At 41.2% G+C, this 15105-nt stretch overlaps 1 protein-coding gene across 1 annotated transcript; it reads left to right on the forward strand.

The window, feature by feature from the left end:
- The first annotated feature begins 202 nt into the window (after positions 1 to 202).
- On the forward strand, positions 203 to 15009 carry fbxl20 (F-box and leucine-rich repeat protein 20). The gene is made up of 15 exons (XM_086055359.1): positions 203 to 844; positions 3914 to 3975; positions 5478 to 5532; positions 5610 to 5684; positions 5790 to 5884; positions 5977 to 6045; positions 6440 to 6535; positions 6736 to 6862; positions 6942 to 7016; positions 7911 to 8041; positions 8164 to 8224; positions 8349 to 8393; positions 8759 to 8815; positions 8917 to 9129; positions 10008 to 15009. Exons 1-15 carry the CDS (start codon positions 803 to 805, stop codon positions 10113 to 10115), a joined length of 1311 nt encoding a protein of 436 aa, XP_085911485.1. The 5' UTR covers positions 203 to 802; the 3' UTR covers positions 10116 to 15009.
- Positions 15010 to 15105: the final 96 nt, after the last annotated feature.

Genomic DNA, 15105 nt, shown 5'->3' on the forward strand with positions numbered 1-15105 from the left:
GACAAAAAACTGAAAAAAGTCGTAAATTATACACGTATGTAATTTATCAATAAGACAAAATCTAAGCATTTTAATTGCGGGGGGGGGGGGGATCCGCAGCGAAAAGGACAATGACGTTTTTGACAACCTAGATGCTGATTGGCTCTGCCGTCACAATAGGGCGCGGTCTAGTACAAACAAGGAAGTGGCATCTCTAAAGGCAATAACAAAGTTCTAAAGAATGCTTGGTGACAAATAAACTCGTTAGAATCAGGTGAACAAGCATGAATGCGATTTGTGTGTCGGACTGTCAGTAGAAAATAAAAGTGATCTTTTATTATTTCTGTCATGGTGGAAAAAGCGTGATTTGGCCCTCATTTATATATGTGGGTCGTGCGCGACTGGCTAGTGTAATGTAATATAAACAACGGTACGATTTGATTAAAAGTTACATTCCGTTTGGACGTCCACTTTAGATTCCTCTATTTGCAGTTATCTGTGATGTATGTGTCGGGCGGTTGTGTGTGTGTGGATGGGAGGGAGCGAGTGAGAAAGGGAGAGAGGGAGGGCGAACCAAAGCCAATAAGGGCCTATGCTGGCTATTGCCCGTACACATAGCGCTATTATTTTTATTTATGGCGAGCAAGAAGCTGTCATTTGTGTTACGCCCAGTCCGTGGCGTCTAGAAGCCAGCTGCCCACTCTGGGGAGGACGGTAGCATGATAGCCGTGGATGGGAATCGGCAGGAAGAGCGTCCCCGACTGCTGCATTCCAACTGCGTCCGCACCCGAAGCCACCGAGTCGGCAAGCGGCGGCGTCCGACATGGGGAAGGAGGTAAACGGCGTCTCGCGGAGCCGCTTTGAGGTGAGTTCACCTGGGCCCCGTCAAACCTTTGACACGCCGTTTAAACACGTCACAGGGCCTCGCTTAGGACCACCATTATTACATTCGTGGACGAAAATAATAATCAACGGCGACATTGACGCGGCTCAAGCACCGTTTGGGATTAGCTGCGGTGCTTTGTGCTAACAACAACAAGGCCTTGACTGACTTGTCATATCGACGAAGAGGACACAAAGCGGTATAAATGCTCTTGTTGTTATCGTCGTGTGGTGCGTTAAAGGTCCCTGGATTTTTTTCTCCTCTTTGCGCCATCAAAACAAAACACAGCCAAGCTACATGTACACCAAAAGATGCCCGCAAAAATCACAGTTTATAGTGACATTGCAGTTTTTGCTCACAATTTAAATTCACATTAGGGTGTGTAGCATGTATTGGACTTTGTGTTAGACGTTTTTTTTCTGCTGCAGCAGGATGGTTTGGGTGTTACAGCTCCAGTTTGACAGCCGACTGCAGGCCCTCATGTACCTTATCAACACTGGCATTTATTTAACCTCAAAGATCAGACTAACTGTTCGTGTAAACGTCAGTCGAGGCCTTGCGGTTGAAGAAAAACGTAAACGTTATTGTCTACTTGCGTAAGTTGCGTTAGCAGTGCTTGTTGTGTATACGGAAACTTGTTCCTTAAAAATGCGGCAACGCCAATGGTGCGTTTGCCCAACAAGTGAGCATGGGATTTGTTGAGTTGTTGTTGCTGCTGGATTTATTATTTTATTTTATTTTATTTTTTCAAATGGGTACAACAGCTAAAGATGCAGGCCGTTATCCTCCAGCCTTCGCAAAAGAAGCTGCGATGGAGTTGCTAAAGCAGCTAGCTACAGACAGCAGGCTAAAACAGGAAAAGATCCTTATTTTCCTTCAAAGTAAAACTGGTGGTGTGTGTTTTGGCAAGTGGATTTCCGGTTTGTCTTTTTTCTCTTCCCAATATTTACCGTTTCTCTAGGTCAGTGTTTCCAACCCGTTACTGAGGCTAGGCATATATTTTACCTTAGAAAAATCACCACCACTCAAAATTATATTAAAAAAAAGTACATGCTGTATACTGAAATAATGACGATGTCACCTCAATTTACTCACAATTTGACCTACCGCCTGTAAAATCTGTTTGTAAAACCTCCCAGCATCACAGTGGGTGGGAATCACTGCCATCAATTGACTTGCACAATCCAGTAAGGTTCATTTCTACTTTACTGACATGATCTATTTATCAATGCAAGTAGTGGAAACAGCTCTCAGTATGATGCACATTATAGTTCAATTCATGACAGAAATGATCACATGGTGCTTTACATATGGAACAGATCTTGAACTGTGCTCAAATGAACACCGCATGATCAAGCAATAGGTGATGGAGGCAAGTTAGAATGACCTCTAAGAAAGAAATCTCCAACAGACCAGGCTGAGACTCACTTTTAGTCATCCATCTGCCTTGACCAGTAGATTTGAGATTTCTCTTTAGAGTTATTGCTGTTGCTATGCAAACTTGTATGCTATATATAAGACTTCACCACAATGGCACACAAGATGAGCATAAGGTACGCACATATTCCAAATCACTATAAAATCGATTTACTGTGTGCGTTAGTGTTGCTTTGTACGGTTCAACAGCAAAGCGTTGATGGCTTGCTTGAGGTTACGGCTCTGGCAGCTTTTAAGACCGCTTCATTCAGTGACCTCAGCTTGCCCGCCGGAGAAAGCATAACGCTCACATTCAAGCAGCGTCGGGTTCATTTTATTTTGGATTACAAAAGAGCGGGCGGGGGTTGCGGGGGACACAAGAAAATGTATGCCTGTCGACCGTGGAAAGAGCTCTGGATTATTTGGCCAGAGAGCACAAGGCGAGCTGTCAGAGTCAATTTGACTTAAATCTAAATAACAAAAATGTCCCCCTGGTCCTCACTTGCTCGAAAACAGTTGATATTGTGTGTGTCTGTACACATACAGTATAATATACATGTTCTTTCACATGGACACGGGCTGGCTTTGACCTAGATCCCCATGTATTTTTAACCACTCTTTTTACACAACCAGATTAATACTTCTGTGATCTTTGTCTATTTATTTAAAGACCATCACATCACAGCCGTTTGTCTTACTGTCCGACCAATCTCGTGTTCTACCAGTGTAGTTGAAAGGGAGCAGCTTGTACTTTCACAAACAATACAGGGGTTCTTCGGCGTGGTGACAAAATTCCGTTCTTATGGTGGCGACCGAACCCAACTTTGTTAGAACGTGCCGTAGTCTATCATCAACGCATGCTAATACAGTAGTGAAATCCAAATTACAGTAAATATTTGTTTGAAATACTTATAGGTAATACATTTCAAACTATCCGTTGAAATGTTGGTACTGTCTTAAACTCAGGACCTCAGTACATCATTGAACCATTAAAACTATTAAAACACAGTTGAGTTTCCCCGAAGCTTTTCACTCCCTGTAAAACAAAACGGGCGTGTGATGTTACCCTCCATGCTCCCCCCCCTTGGTTCGACAACAATTTTGGCGTCCTAATACTCCTTTGTACTGAAGAGCATCAAATGATGCCTGTGATTATGCTCATTCATTCAATTCAGGTCATTTTATTATCAGGGCATTGAATCGATCGCAACTAGACTGTTGTGGTTGTCTTAAAAGATGTTTCGCGTCTCGACTGAGCAAGCTCCAATAGCCTGAATGTTGGCGAGGATGCCCAACTATTTATCCCATAAATTGAAAACCCATCCCTAAACAGAGGGGGAGGTGTTATGACCACAACAAATATCGATAACAACAAATAGCAGTTGCGACCGATTCAATCCTCCGAGAAAGATCACAGGAAGTTAGTTAAAAAAATGCATTCAAGTGATAACATGTTTTCAACTGTCCAAAGTACTTTCTTGTAGTTTTTTCCCCCCTTCTTTTTGCTTCTTTATCACGTCTCAGTGACATTGAAGCTATCTCTTTTGACGAGATTACCGTACATTATCGTCATTTACACTTCTGTGAATTCGAGCGTTTTTTTTGCTGACGTCGTCTGTCTGGCGCATCTTCCAGATGTTCACAAACAGCGACGAGGCTGTCATCAATAAGAAGCTACCCAAGGAGCTGTTGCTGCGGTAAGTGACATTCAGAAGCCTTTTTTTCTTTTCAGCAGATAACATAGACATAATGCATATTCATCACAATTTAAAACTGTTCTCAGGTGTCTTAATATGTTTGTGACACACTTTCATCAAAATACCACAAGGATAAAAAAAACAAAAATGAAGCAGCTACTACTAGCCCAGATGATGAAGAAAAAAGGAATAATTTCATACTTGACGGGTGGGCAGACACTTCAGAGACATAACTATCTGTATACAAGCAATTAAAAAGTCAATTTTCCACAATGTGTCCCCTTTAACTCAATGCAGACCAGAGAGATCTGGATCTCATACTCAAAAGACACATTGGCCTTCGTCTTCCACCAAAAACAAACACAGAATGCATACGTGCCCTCTGGCGATGATATCAACCGAACAGCAGGATGCACATTTCTCCCGATTCCCAACTGCTCCCTGGATGCTTAATTAAAAACAGACGCCTTTAGGTTATACAACATTCAAATTGTTTTCAGACTCGAGGGGGGGGGGGAAAAAACGACATAAGCCTCTTAGCAAAATGAAGGCCGTAACTCAAGCCTCTGTCTCGCTCGCCCATACGTGCGGTCTGCTTCAATACCTCCAAACTATTACACTCTTCACTGGATCGCAGCATCCTATTGTGATGTTAGCAGCCCGTGAAGTTGTTCGGCTGCAAGGTGACCTTCAGTACGGGAGGAGGAAAAACCTGATTCGTTGTGCCAATCTGGTCTACATTGTGAATGAAAAGTATGAGCAGCTGATGAACGTGCAACAGTAACATCAACATGGTCCAAAAAAAAAATGAAGCCTTTTAGTCATCTTTTTTGTTTTCTCCAGTATCATAATCGGAGGATGCCCGTTGAGATTCATTATGGTTGCCAACGACTCTGCAGTCCTAGTATTTTAAGACCTTGTAAAGTAAAAATAAAGGTCTTGTAATTTTAACACGCCACAGCGAAGATTGTTTTTAACAACCCTGCCACCTTGAATGATTTAAAAGAATCCCCAAATAGATTAATTAAGGCTTGAAAATGGTAAAAAAAAAATCACTGTCAATCAAATACCACTACAAATAGCAGTGTATCTATATGCTCTAAGAAAATGGTAGCTACAGTCATATATTGGATGAATTTAGCTTACGCGGTGTAGAATCATGTTACAAGGCTGAATTTCAACAGTTTCTGTGGACTATAATCAGGAAATAAGCACACAAGCCAACGTGTACTCATTGGTGGGGGAATAATGTGACTGCCTACCAGTGTAGATTTTCCTCTTTAATTGCAATTTTTTTTTAAATTTTACATAAACAATTTGAACTGGTATTAAAAATGAAAACAGCTGATTTCATTGATGTTTCACCTCACCCCCACCAACTTGCTCCACTTGAATGAAGCATTTGATTACAATGCACTTGATAGGTCTGTTTTTCCTATGTACAGAAACGTACTGCCGGTGTCATCCGATTGGGGACTTAACTGCCCTTGTCTGTCTTGTAGAATCTTCTCCTTCCTGGATGTGGTGACGCTGTGTCGCTGTGCCCAGGTCTCGCGGGTGAGTGAGTGCGCACATAATCCTAATTCTAGTTCATATATTTGTGTCCAATGACAACCATTTGTGTATGCCCTCAGTCCTGGAATGTTCTGGCTCTGGACGGAAGCAACTGGCAGCGGATCGACCTCTTTGACTTTCAGCGGGACATTGAGGTGGGCTGTGGTTGATTTGGCATTTCACCGCATGTGCGCTGATTATCGAGGTGAATGAGGAGACACTTTGTGTGTGCGTGTGTTATTTATTTATTTTTTTTGCAGGGCCGAGTGGTGGAAAACATCTCAAAGCGATGTGGGGGATTCCTGAGGAAGCTGAGCCTACGGGGGTGTCTCGGGGTGGGCGACAGCGCCCTGAGGTGAGAAGCCAGCCTGGAAGAGGAGAGAGGTGAATTGATATTCTGCTGCCGTCGCGTCCCATATGACCGCTTTTGTGTGTGTATCTCTGTAGGACTTTCTCACAGAACTGCAGGAACATCGAGCTGCTAAGTTTGAACGGCTGCACCAAGATCACTGACAGGTATGGCATACATACAGTAGCTGAGTGGGACCGTGTACTTCCACTAATAGCAAAAAAAAAAAAAAAACATTAGAAATTGACGTGTACCAAAACCGTTTTAATATAATTTCAAAATCATTTCACATTACCCTTAAAAATAAATTCAGATGATTTGATTTTGGAAAAATGCACTAAAAGCGTGCGTGGCCATGCACATGCGGCCAAAAACCTTTTACGCTAACCACCAATGCTAAGCTTAGCTCACCTCCGACATACTAAGCTTGTCTCTCAGTCGATACCTTATGGCATCTAATGGCATTTGGCGGAAAGAGCACAAAAGTGTTCCAGGTTCCACTTTTGCTCATTGATGTTTGTATGGCAAAAGCTCGTTGTCTTGATCCCCTTGTCTTTGCAGCACGTGTAACAGCTTGAGCAAGTTCTGCCCAAAGCTGAAGCACCTGGACCTCGCGTCCTGTACCTCAATCACCAACCTATCGCTCAAAGCCCTCAGGTGGGTACTGCGAGTAGCACACATTATACACTCGCCAGTACAAAGAATAAAAAATAATAATAAAATCAAAGCACTTGACACGTGTCCAGTCAGATTTTGTCTGATTCATACTGCTAGGTCTGAATCCAGAATACCTGAGTTTACAAAATGCCTTTTACTCTCTTTTCATATCACTTCTTTCCCCCCGCCCTCTACTCAAGCGAGGGCTGTCCACTGCTGGAGCAGCTCAATATCTCCTGGTGTGATCAGATCACCAAGGACGGCATCCAGGCCCTGGTTCGATCCTGTCCGGGACTCAAGGGCCTTTTCCTAAAAGGCTGCACGCAGGTGCGCTTGGACTTTTGTCATGTTTTAGGCTGAGTGTCACTTGTGATTCTGTGAAATGTCTTTCTTTTTCCCTTCTTAGCTAGAAGATGAGGCACTGAAGCATATTGGGGCAAACTGTCCCGAGTTGGTTACGCTCAACTTGCAGACATGCTCGGTAAGTGCAGTCAATATGAAAGCAGAATAAGGCTGCTTGCAAGCTCATGTTAGAATCGAACTTAGAGGCCTAACTTCCGAAGCTAACGTTGGAATCTAACTTCCAAAGCTAGCTTTGGAATCTAACTTCTGAGGCTAACGTTGGGATCTAACTTTGGAACATAACATTATGATGTTCTCACACCGAACATGAAGCGAACTTTCGCCACGCATTACTCACGCAAGTTTGGTTGCGGCAGTTGTGTACACACCAAATGTAAATTCACTACATTCTCGCCACACACTCCTCTGAAAAAATGTCTGTCTAGCATTGGCTTGTTAATCAGTCAATCAGTTGTGTTGATATCACCGTTGTGTGGTTGTGCTAAAATGTTGGTTAATGCTATTGCTAGCTTGGTTCAACAGTAAATTACAACCGACAGCTATAAACAAATAAAATATATATATATACAGATATGTCGTCTTCCTCACGCCCCTTTCTTCAGGCCTGCTCTTTTTTCTATCTTTCTTTATACGATGCTGGTATGAGTAGCAGGAGGTATAAAAACAAAATTCTCTGTGTCCACAAATGGGGCCAGTAATTTTATCCTCCATTCTGCTGAACAACTTCTGGACTTGTGTGACCCATGGAATATTCTTGTGTCTTGTAAGCTAACATTGGAAATAACAGTGGAAGCAAGTGGAAGTATTGTTATGGCTTTCAAAGTGGGAACACAAACGCTATAGTCCTCCCACTCATAAGTCATAAGATGTGCTTGGAATCATTTTGGGATCATACTATGGGCTATAGTTAGCTTAAGATATGAATTAATATAAGCAATTTTAAAAGTTTGTCATGGACATTTGCACTTTTTTTTTCCCTGCCTTAAACTATACTTCCTGTATCCACGAGTAGCAGATCACAGATGACGGCCTCATCACCATTTGTCGAGGCTGCCACCGTCTTCAGTCGCTGTGTGTGTCAGGCTGTGCCAACATCACGGACGCCATTTTGCACGCGCTCGGACAGAACTGCCCCCGCCTCAGGTAACACTTCAATATGCCTCAAAATCGGATAATGAGTTATGACATTGAGTGACTTTGAGAGATGATATTATTTTGTAACTCAAAGCTCGTTCTCATTTTTTTTTTTTTTTTTTTTTTTTTAGAATATTAGAAGTGGCTCGCTGCTCTCAACTTACAGACGTGGGCTTCACGACATTAGCAAGGGTGAGTTTAAGTAGCGTATTAAATACAAATGCTCACTATCTATTGATTGATTAGCACAATTTTAGATGTGAAAAAATAAAATTTTACAGTAAGTGGCGCTACAATCTATTGAATGTCTTTATAGAATTGTCACGAGCTTGAGAAGATGGATTTAGAAGAATGTGTGCAGGTAAGTAGACAACAATGTGATGGCGTTTTATCGTTTGCGCCCCTGCTTTAACACATATTTTAAGCGATAGATTGATAGATTCTTTTTTGTGGGAGATTAACAGTAAACTTGCTGTAATGTGGGAAAGGAGAGCCACAATCACCATACATTTTCAGCCATTTATTGAGCACCGTAAGAACAGTAAAACTCGTGGTAAAGCTGCTGTCGGCCGCAGCTCATGTCCGGACACTCACGCAGATTCGCTGATGTCACACACCAACAGCCTCTGGACATCAGTGAACAGTTTATATTTTTCATTTGATGCAGTTTTTTTTTTTCTTTACTGTCAACATCGGTTTGCGATTATGATTTTTCTTTTAACTCAGATTACAGATGGAACACTCATACAGCTTTCTATCTACTGCCCTCGGCTGCAAGTTCTGGTGAGTGTTGCGCTTATCATTTTGCTGACTCACAGCAAGCACATCACGGCCACGCTACAGTCACCGAGTTCTTCACCCCTCCCACCACCATCTCCCCACAGAGTCTGTCTCACTGCGAGCTCATCACCGACGACGGCATCCGCCACCTGGGCAGCGGGCCGTGCGCCCACGACCGACTGGAGGTGATCGAGCTGGACAACTGCCCGCTTATTACGGATGCCTCGCTGGAGCACTTGAAAAGCTGCCACAGTCTGGATCGCATCGAGCTCTACGACTGCCAGCAGATCACCCGCGCCGGCATCAAGAGGCTAAGAGTGAGTGGGTTTTGTTGACAATATTGAGGGTCTCAAATGGACGCAAATGTCGACACGGGATTTTGAGCACGTGCCTAGCAGCAGGTGAGACAGTAACCCCGAACAGCAAGGCAAGTTTAGTCAGTCAGAAACCTTAAATAAGTCATTTCTGGAAAAGGTACAATAACAACAATGCCTAATTAGAGTGAAGAGCAATGAAACCTGTTGGCTAATAATGAAGTAAACATACTCCTGAATGTCACCCTTGAATATGAAAACAAAACAAAATTGGATACACAGGCACAAAATGAAGTAAATACCAAGACTAGTAGATACATATATGATATTAAATATTTTAAACATTAATTCATTATTTTTATACTTTTATCATAGTCACTCATTCACTCATATTATGTATTTTTATTGCCTTAAAGGAGTTAGAGATGCATTTTCAATGAAAACTCAAGTTAAATTTGTTTCTGTTTGAAAAAAGAAAGTTACTGAAATACAAATACAATTGAAAGAATGAATGAATGTAATATGAAGTCTTAATACGATTGTCTATTATTACTCTAATTGGTAAATATATTTAATGATTACACTGGACATATTTCCTCAATGGACCAATCAATGTATGTTATTACTTTATTTTTTTAATACCTTACTATTTTTGACAATTTATTATATTACTTCATTCATATAGTAACTGTGTATTTCATTGCCTTTTTATGGGCTAAAAGAGATAAGGCACATCAATAGTGGGGGAGAAAAATTTCAATTGAAACAACTAAAATGCAAAATACGGTATAGTTAATGTAAATGAATAGAAATAATAAATTCCATGTACAAGTAGTAGCATTCAGGCTAACACACTTCCATATCTTTTTGTGCATTCGCAGACTCACTTGCCTAACATCAAAGTGCACGCGTACTTTGCCCCCGTGACTCCTCCGCCTTCGGTGGGGGGCAGCCGCCAGAGGTTTTGCCGCTGCTGCGTTGTGTTATGATGCAAAAGACGTCGACATCGGTCTTCCCCCTCCACCACGTGTGTCCCGGAGTCCCTCCTATACAAGCTTCCCTCAAAGAACCCCACCCTACATTGGTCAAGCAGTACATTCTTGCTGTGTGCCCCTTAGAAGCTGCTGAGAGACCAAACAGTGCAGGGTAACACACACTCCACACATTCATGTTTTGTGCTGATGTTTAGCACATTCACCTCACAGTTCTGGGGTAAGGGGTTTGGATCTCGTCTCAGGCCTTCCTGTTCGGAGTTTGCTTGTTCCGCCCGTGCTTGCATGGGTGTTGTCCAGCTACTCGGGCTTCTTCCCACGTTCCAAAAACATGTTAGGTTCATTGAAGACTCTAAATTGTCCATAGGTGTGAATGTGAGTGTGAATTAGGGCTGAACAATTTAGAAAAATAACCTAATTTCGATTTTATTTTTCTCAATATTGTGCTTGCGGTGTATTTTTTGACAAACTGAAGCAAAAATATGAATCTGTATTGCAATATCAGATTTATTATACATAAATGTTTTGGTATCATTGGTGAGGCTTATGCTACAATAAAAGCAAACGAACCTTGAATTAATATCAAAAACTGTTTATCTACTTCAATTTGTTAACTTACTAAACACTTTTGACTTGCAGTCTTTTAAGCGTTCACTGCGAGAACTCACAAAATTCTAACAAACAAATGTGGTGGAAGGTCATAAATCAGATTACAACAATGATGTAAACAAATCTATGGCTTTATCACTCAACTCAATTTCATTCCAAATTGCAGCCTATGCGAGTTGAAATCAGCATTCTACTACATTGCCATGTTGATTTGAATTCCCTGAATTCTTCAGCCCTACTTTGAATGCTTGCTTGCCTACATGAGCTACTGAGAACTGCAGTGGCTAACTCCATTTGTGTCATTTTTTTTTTATTTAGTTAAGTGCAGAAATGAACTTAGCAAATGCGCATCTTTCAGATAAATATTGATCTAAATCAAGATTTAGTTCAACTGTTGACTTATAAGGTGAAGTCCATTATTATACTAACCACATTTCCCGATTCATCAGTGCAACTGGTGTCAACTCCCTTTTCCAAGATGGCTGCGCTCATTAAACCAGTCTCCACCTCCTACAAAAACTTCCTAGAAAGTGAGGTTCAGAGATGGAAAGAAGAGTCAAAAAGTATGTAGTGCTTTTGCACACCGGCGCTTCTGCAGGTTCATTAGTAAATCCATTTCATGAATATTGATGAATTTGATGAGTGTCTGGAATAATCTCAAATAGGAAAACCACCATTTCTCAACAATCAAGTACCCAGAAGTAATTATTGCCCTGCAAATTGCCAAGATATAAATCCCCCAAATTGTATTGCAGCTATAAAACTTTCAATCACTCTGAATTAGCCCACTCTAGTTCTCAATGGCTCAATATGTGCTCTGCGATTGATTGGCGAAGCAGTCCAGGGTGTACCCCGCTTGTCACCTCAGAGTCAACTTCCAGCGGATAAGCCGTAGGGAAAGTGTCTGAATGTCTAAATGTTAGGATTACTATCAAATGAATGGAGAAACTGTAACAACAAACACATTGACCTCAGAATACCTCCATTTTTTTTCAGCATCCAATCATCATCACTTACCATCAGAATGCACTTTTCTGATTGGACCACTCAATATGGCCCCGGGATGAGCTTTCAAAATATAACACACTCACACACAGTGTCTGCACATGAGGTTGAAGTTGGCTTTGCTTGAATGTATCTGACTTGAGGGGAGCAAAAAGCAATGCAACGAACATTTAAAAACATTCTTGCTGTGGATGGGAGGGAAAACACAGCTTCTCATCTCACTTCCTGCACTGTTGGAAAAAAGTCCAGAGTCAGCGTCTGGTTCCCCCTCACCCTTCCCTCTCTCCCATCAAAAAAAAAGTGACACAGCCGGTGAACAGCAGCAAAAAAATGTATTGGAAAAAAAAAAGAAGAAAAAAACAGCAAGCTATCTGCTTTTTTGCACCTATTGGAAAAACATCCAGACTGTTTACAAAGAAGAACATTTCAAAACATTTTAGGTTTGTACTAACAATGTGCCCCCGCTCACTGGACACAATCACTGAAGTTGGTTCCCCTGCCCTGTCTCTGTTGTCACTACGTGTTTCATTGGTGAGGGGCGGAAAGAAAAGAAACTATTTTTCTAAAAATGAAAAGCAGCACACATTTGGGGACTGAACAAGATGCCAAATGTTGCATGTGACACCTATTTTTCTTTCTTTTTATTTTTTAACCCAAATGTACAGTACATAAGTGAGGACTGTGGGTATCTTTGGTTGACGGATGAAATAATTGAAAGAAAGACTATAAAAGAAGATGATGATGGGATTTAAAAAAAAAAAAAAAAAGGATTACTCTGGAAGATCAACAGGAAGAAAAAGCCAACCATCACGTTTTGCTTTGATTTCATTGACTTGTACGAAAGAGTATTAGGGTCACCCTGAAAAGATAAACATTGGTCATATTTTCCGTGACAAAATCCGTATTTTGGTCATGTTAGAAGAATAAATTCATAATAGTGCAGAATGTTTTTTTATGTTTTTTTAATCGTGTCAGAATTCCCAAATTTTTCCCAAATGCTTGATTTGCCACTTCAGTTCTTTACAAATTTGCCTCGTGTTCATATTTGTTAAATATGAAATCTAAAAAGGCCAACAGTCAATTAGTATTATTTTCGTAAACGATGATTATTTGCTTATTTTTGCTTAATTTTCATAAGTTGCGATGTTTACCCTGAAAAATTACTTTATTTTTATAAATTAAAAATTTATTGTCATTACTGTATTCAGTGCAAAATTAGGAATCTGTTCAGAAATTTTTCAGGTAATGTGACAAGTTTTTATTCGGAATATTAAAAAATTTAAATTTGAAGCATGACTACTGTCATGTAACATTGTTGTAACATATTCTGCAATTTCTGATAACATTATACTTAGAAATTACGACCTATCCCCCCATTAAATTAGTGCATTTTTCTTGTAAAATTATGCAAATCTTATCCGTGATATTCAGCATTTTTGCTGTAATACTGAGTTTTCGTAATACCATTTTACGACTTTATTCTCATAAATTTGAACTTCGAAATGTACGACTAAATTCTGGTTCAGTTACTTTTCTCTCAATATACCAGCATTTGCCCTAACTTTATTGTTGTAAAAATAACCTTTTTTATTTTGTGAAATTAAGTGTTGTTCTCATAAAACTTTGATTTTATTCTCTTTTCCTTTTTTGTCCATTTAGTGTGGCCCTAATACTGCTTCGTGGACTCCAGGGGGCCAGGCCAGTTGTGGTTGTGATGGGCCCATGAAGTATTGAAACCTCCCACTACCTGCTTTTTTTTTTGCCCCTTCACCATCTAGCTGTCGCTTCATTCTATATATCACTCCCCTTCCTTTGCCTTGTTTCTTTTGAAGTGGCTCCGATTGCGCCTGCTTCATGTTACGTTCACTGTCTCCTCTGAGATTTTGTCTTTTTATTGTCGTAAATGTCCAGGCCAGTTGCAATTGTATGTAGGATTTTTTTTTAATTTCTCTCTCTCCCCGATTACTTCTTGAATGTCCCTGAATGAGATGGCTCTTCAGGCATGACGTGACACTTTGGACAAATTCTCCTGTATTTCTATATGTCGCCCGCATTTCTGCTATTACCCAGCACCAAATTCTCCAAACACGACTGAAACATGGAATGTCAAAGCATCCTAAATATCCCCAAGATGGATTGAGGGAGGCAAAACGATCTTGAGTCAAGATTCTAATAATTTTTTTTGTGGGATAATGCAAGGCAGGATGAGCTCTGTGTAATCCCGCCTGAGCCGTTTTGTTCGAGCGGGGCTTTACACGGGGGATGAGTGAACGTGTCAAAATGGCGGCCGTGTACTCCCGAGAAAGGAGAGCGGGATTGAGTTTGCTGGCCCATGTGTCAATACGGGAGAAACGCCTTAAGGAGCTCGCGGACCAAAATTTCAACGCTAACTCTGAAAAGCTTGAAGCAGTCCGCTGGCCCGTGTGTCAACGCTAACTCTGAAAATAGCGGTGGGAACACGTGATGGAGTCCGCCGGTCCCTGTGTCAATGCTGCAGGTCCAAATGTCAAGACTGACTCTTCTTCTGGCCCACGCGTTAACGTTAATTCTGAATTTACCGATAGTGAAGCGTGAAAGATTCCGCTGCCCTGTGTGTCAATGTTGGACAAAAGTGAAAGCAGCTTGCTGGACCATGTGTCAATGCTAATTTTGAATTTACTGGCAGAAAAGCACAAAAGAGCCCGCCAGCCCATGTGTCAAGGCTAACTCTTGAGTTATAACGGAAGGAATGGTGCAAAGATGTCCACTGTCCCATGTGGCATTAACTATGATACTGCGTTGGCCCATGTGTCAACTCTCACTAGGAATTTACCAGTAGGAAAGTGTGAAGGAGTCAGCTGACCGTGTGTCAACACAGAAGGAAAGCATAGAGCAGCTCACTGGACCGTATGTCAACGCTAGCTGTGAATATTCCAATCAAAAAGCGTAGAGGACCTTGTTGGCCCAAGTGTCAACACTCACTCTGAATATAACTGTAGGAAAGCGTAAAGGAGTCCACTGGCCCTTGTGTCAACATCATTACAAAGTAAACTCCCAGTTGCCCTTGCATTTAAAAACACAAACACTAGAGTCAGGATGCAAGGGGTGAACCCAGCCACCCGGTTGCCCCCCTGTCCCCGCCTCCCCAAACAGGACGCCTTCATTGACATATGGGCGATATTCAAAATTGACAATGACTGTAGTTCATAAAATTACTGTAAATCTTTTCCTTTTTTTGTACAATTAACCGGTATAAATGAATATGTATGTATAAATAAATATATACCTATATTATTAAGGCTGGCCTTGTTTTGTCACAAGGTGTGCTTGGGCTATTGTTTATCTTCGAAAAACCACTAGATGGAAGCATTGAGCTTGTGTGGAGATTTGTGCC

Source organism: Filicampus tigris, chromosome 16 (genome assembly GCF_054856515.1).
Source record: "Filicampus tigris isolate MCC_2025a chromosome 16, RoL_Ftig_1.0, whole genome shotgun sequence".
NCBI lineage: Eukaryota > Metazoa > Chordata > Actinopteri > Syngnathiformes > Syngnathidae > Filicampus > Filicampus tigris.

Bases quoted from the DNA above. Each gene is read 5' to 3' on its own strand.
- fbxl20 (XM_086055359.1), top strand. From the start codon at position 803: ATGGGGAAGGAGGTAAACGGCGTCTCGCGGAGCCGCTTTGAG. The intron at 6,863-6,941 runs GTGCGCTTGGAC...TTCCCTTCTTAG, and splicing joins TCCTAAAAGGCTGCACGCAG to CTAGAAGATGAGGCACTGAA. The intron at 8,042-8,163 runs GTAACACTTCAA...TTTTTTTTTTAG, and splicing joins CAGAACTGCCCCCGCCTCAG to AATATTAGAAGTGGCTCGCT.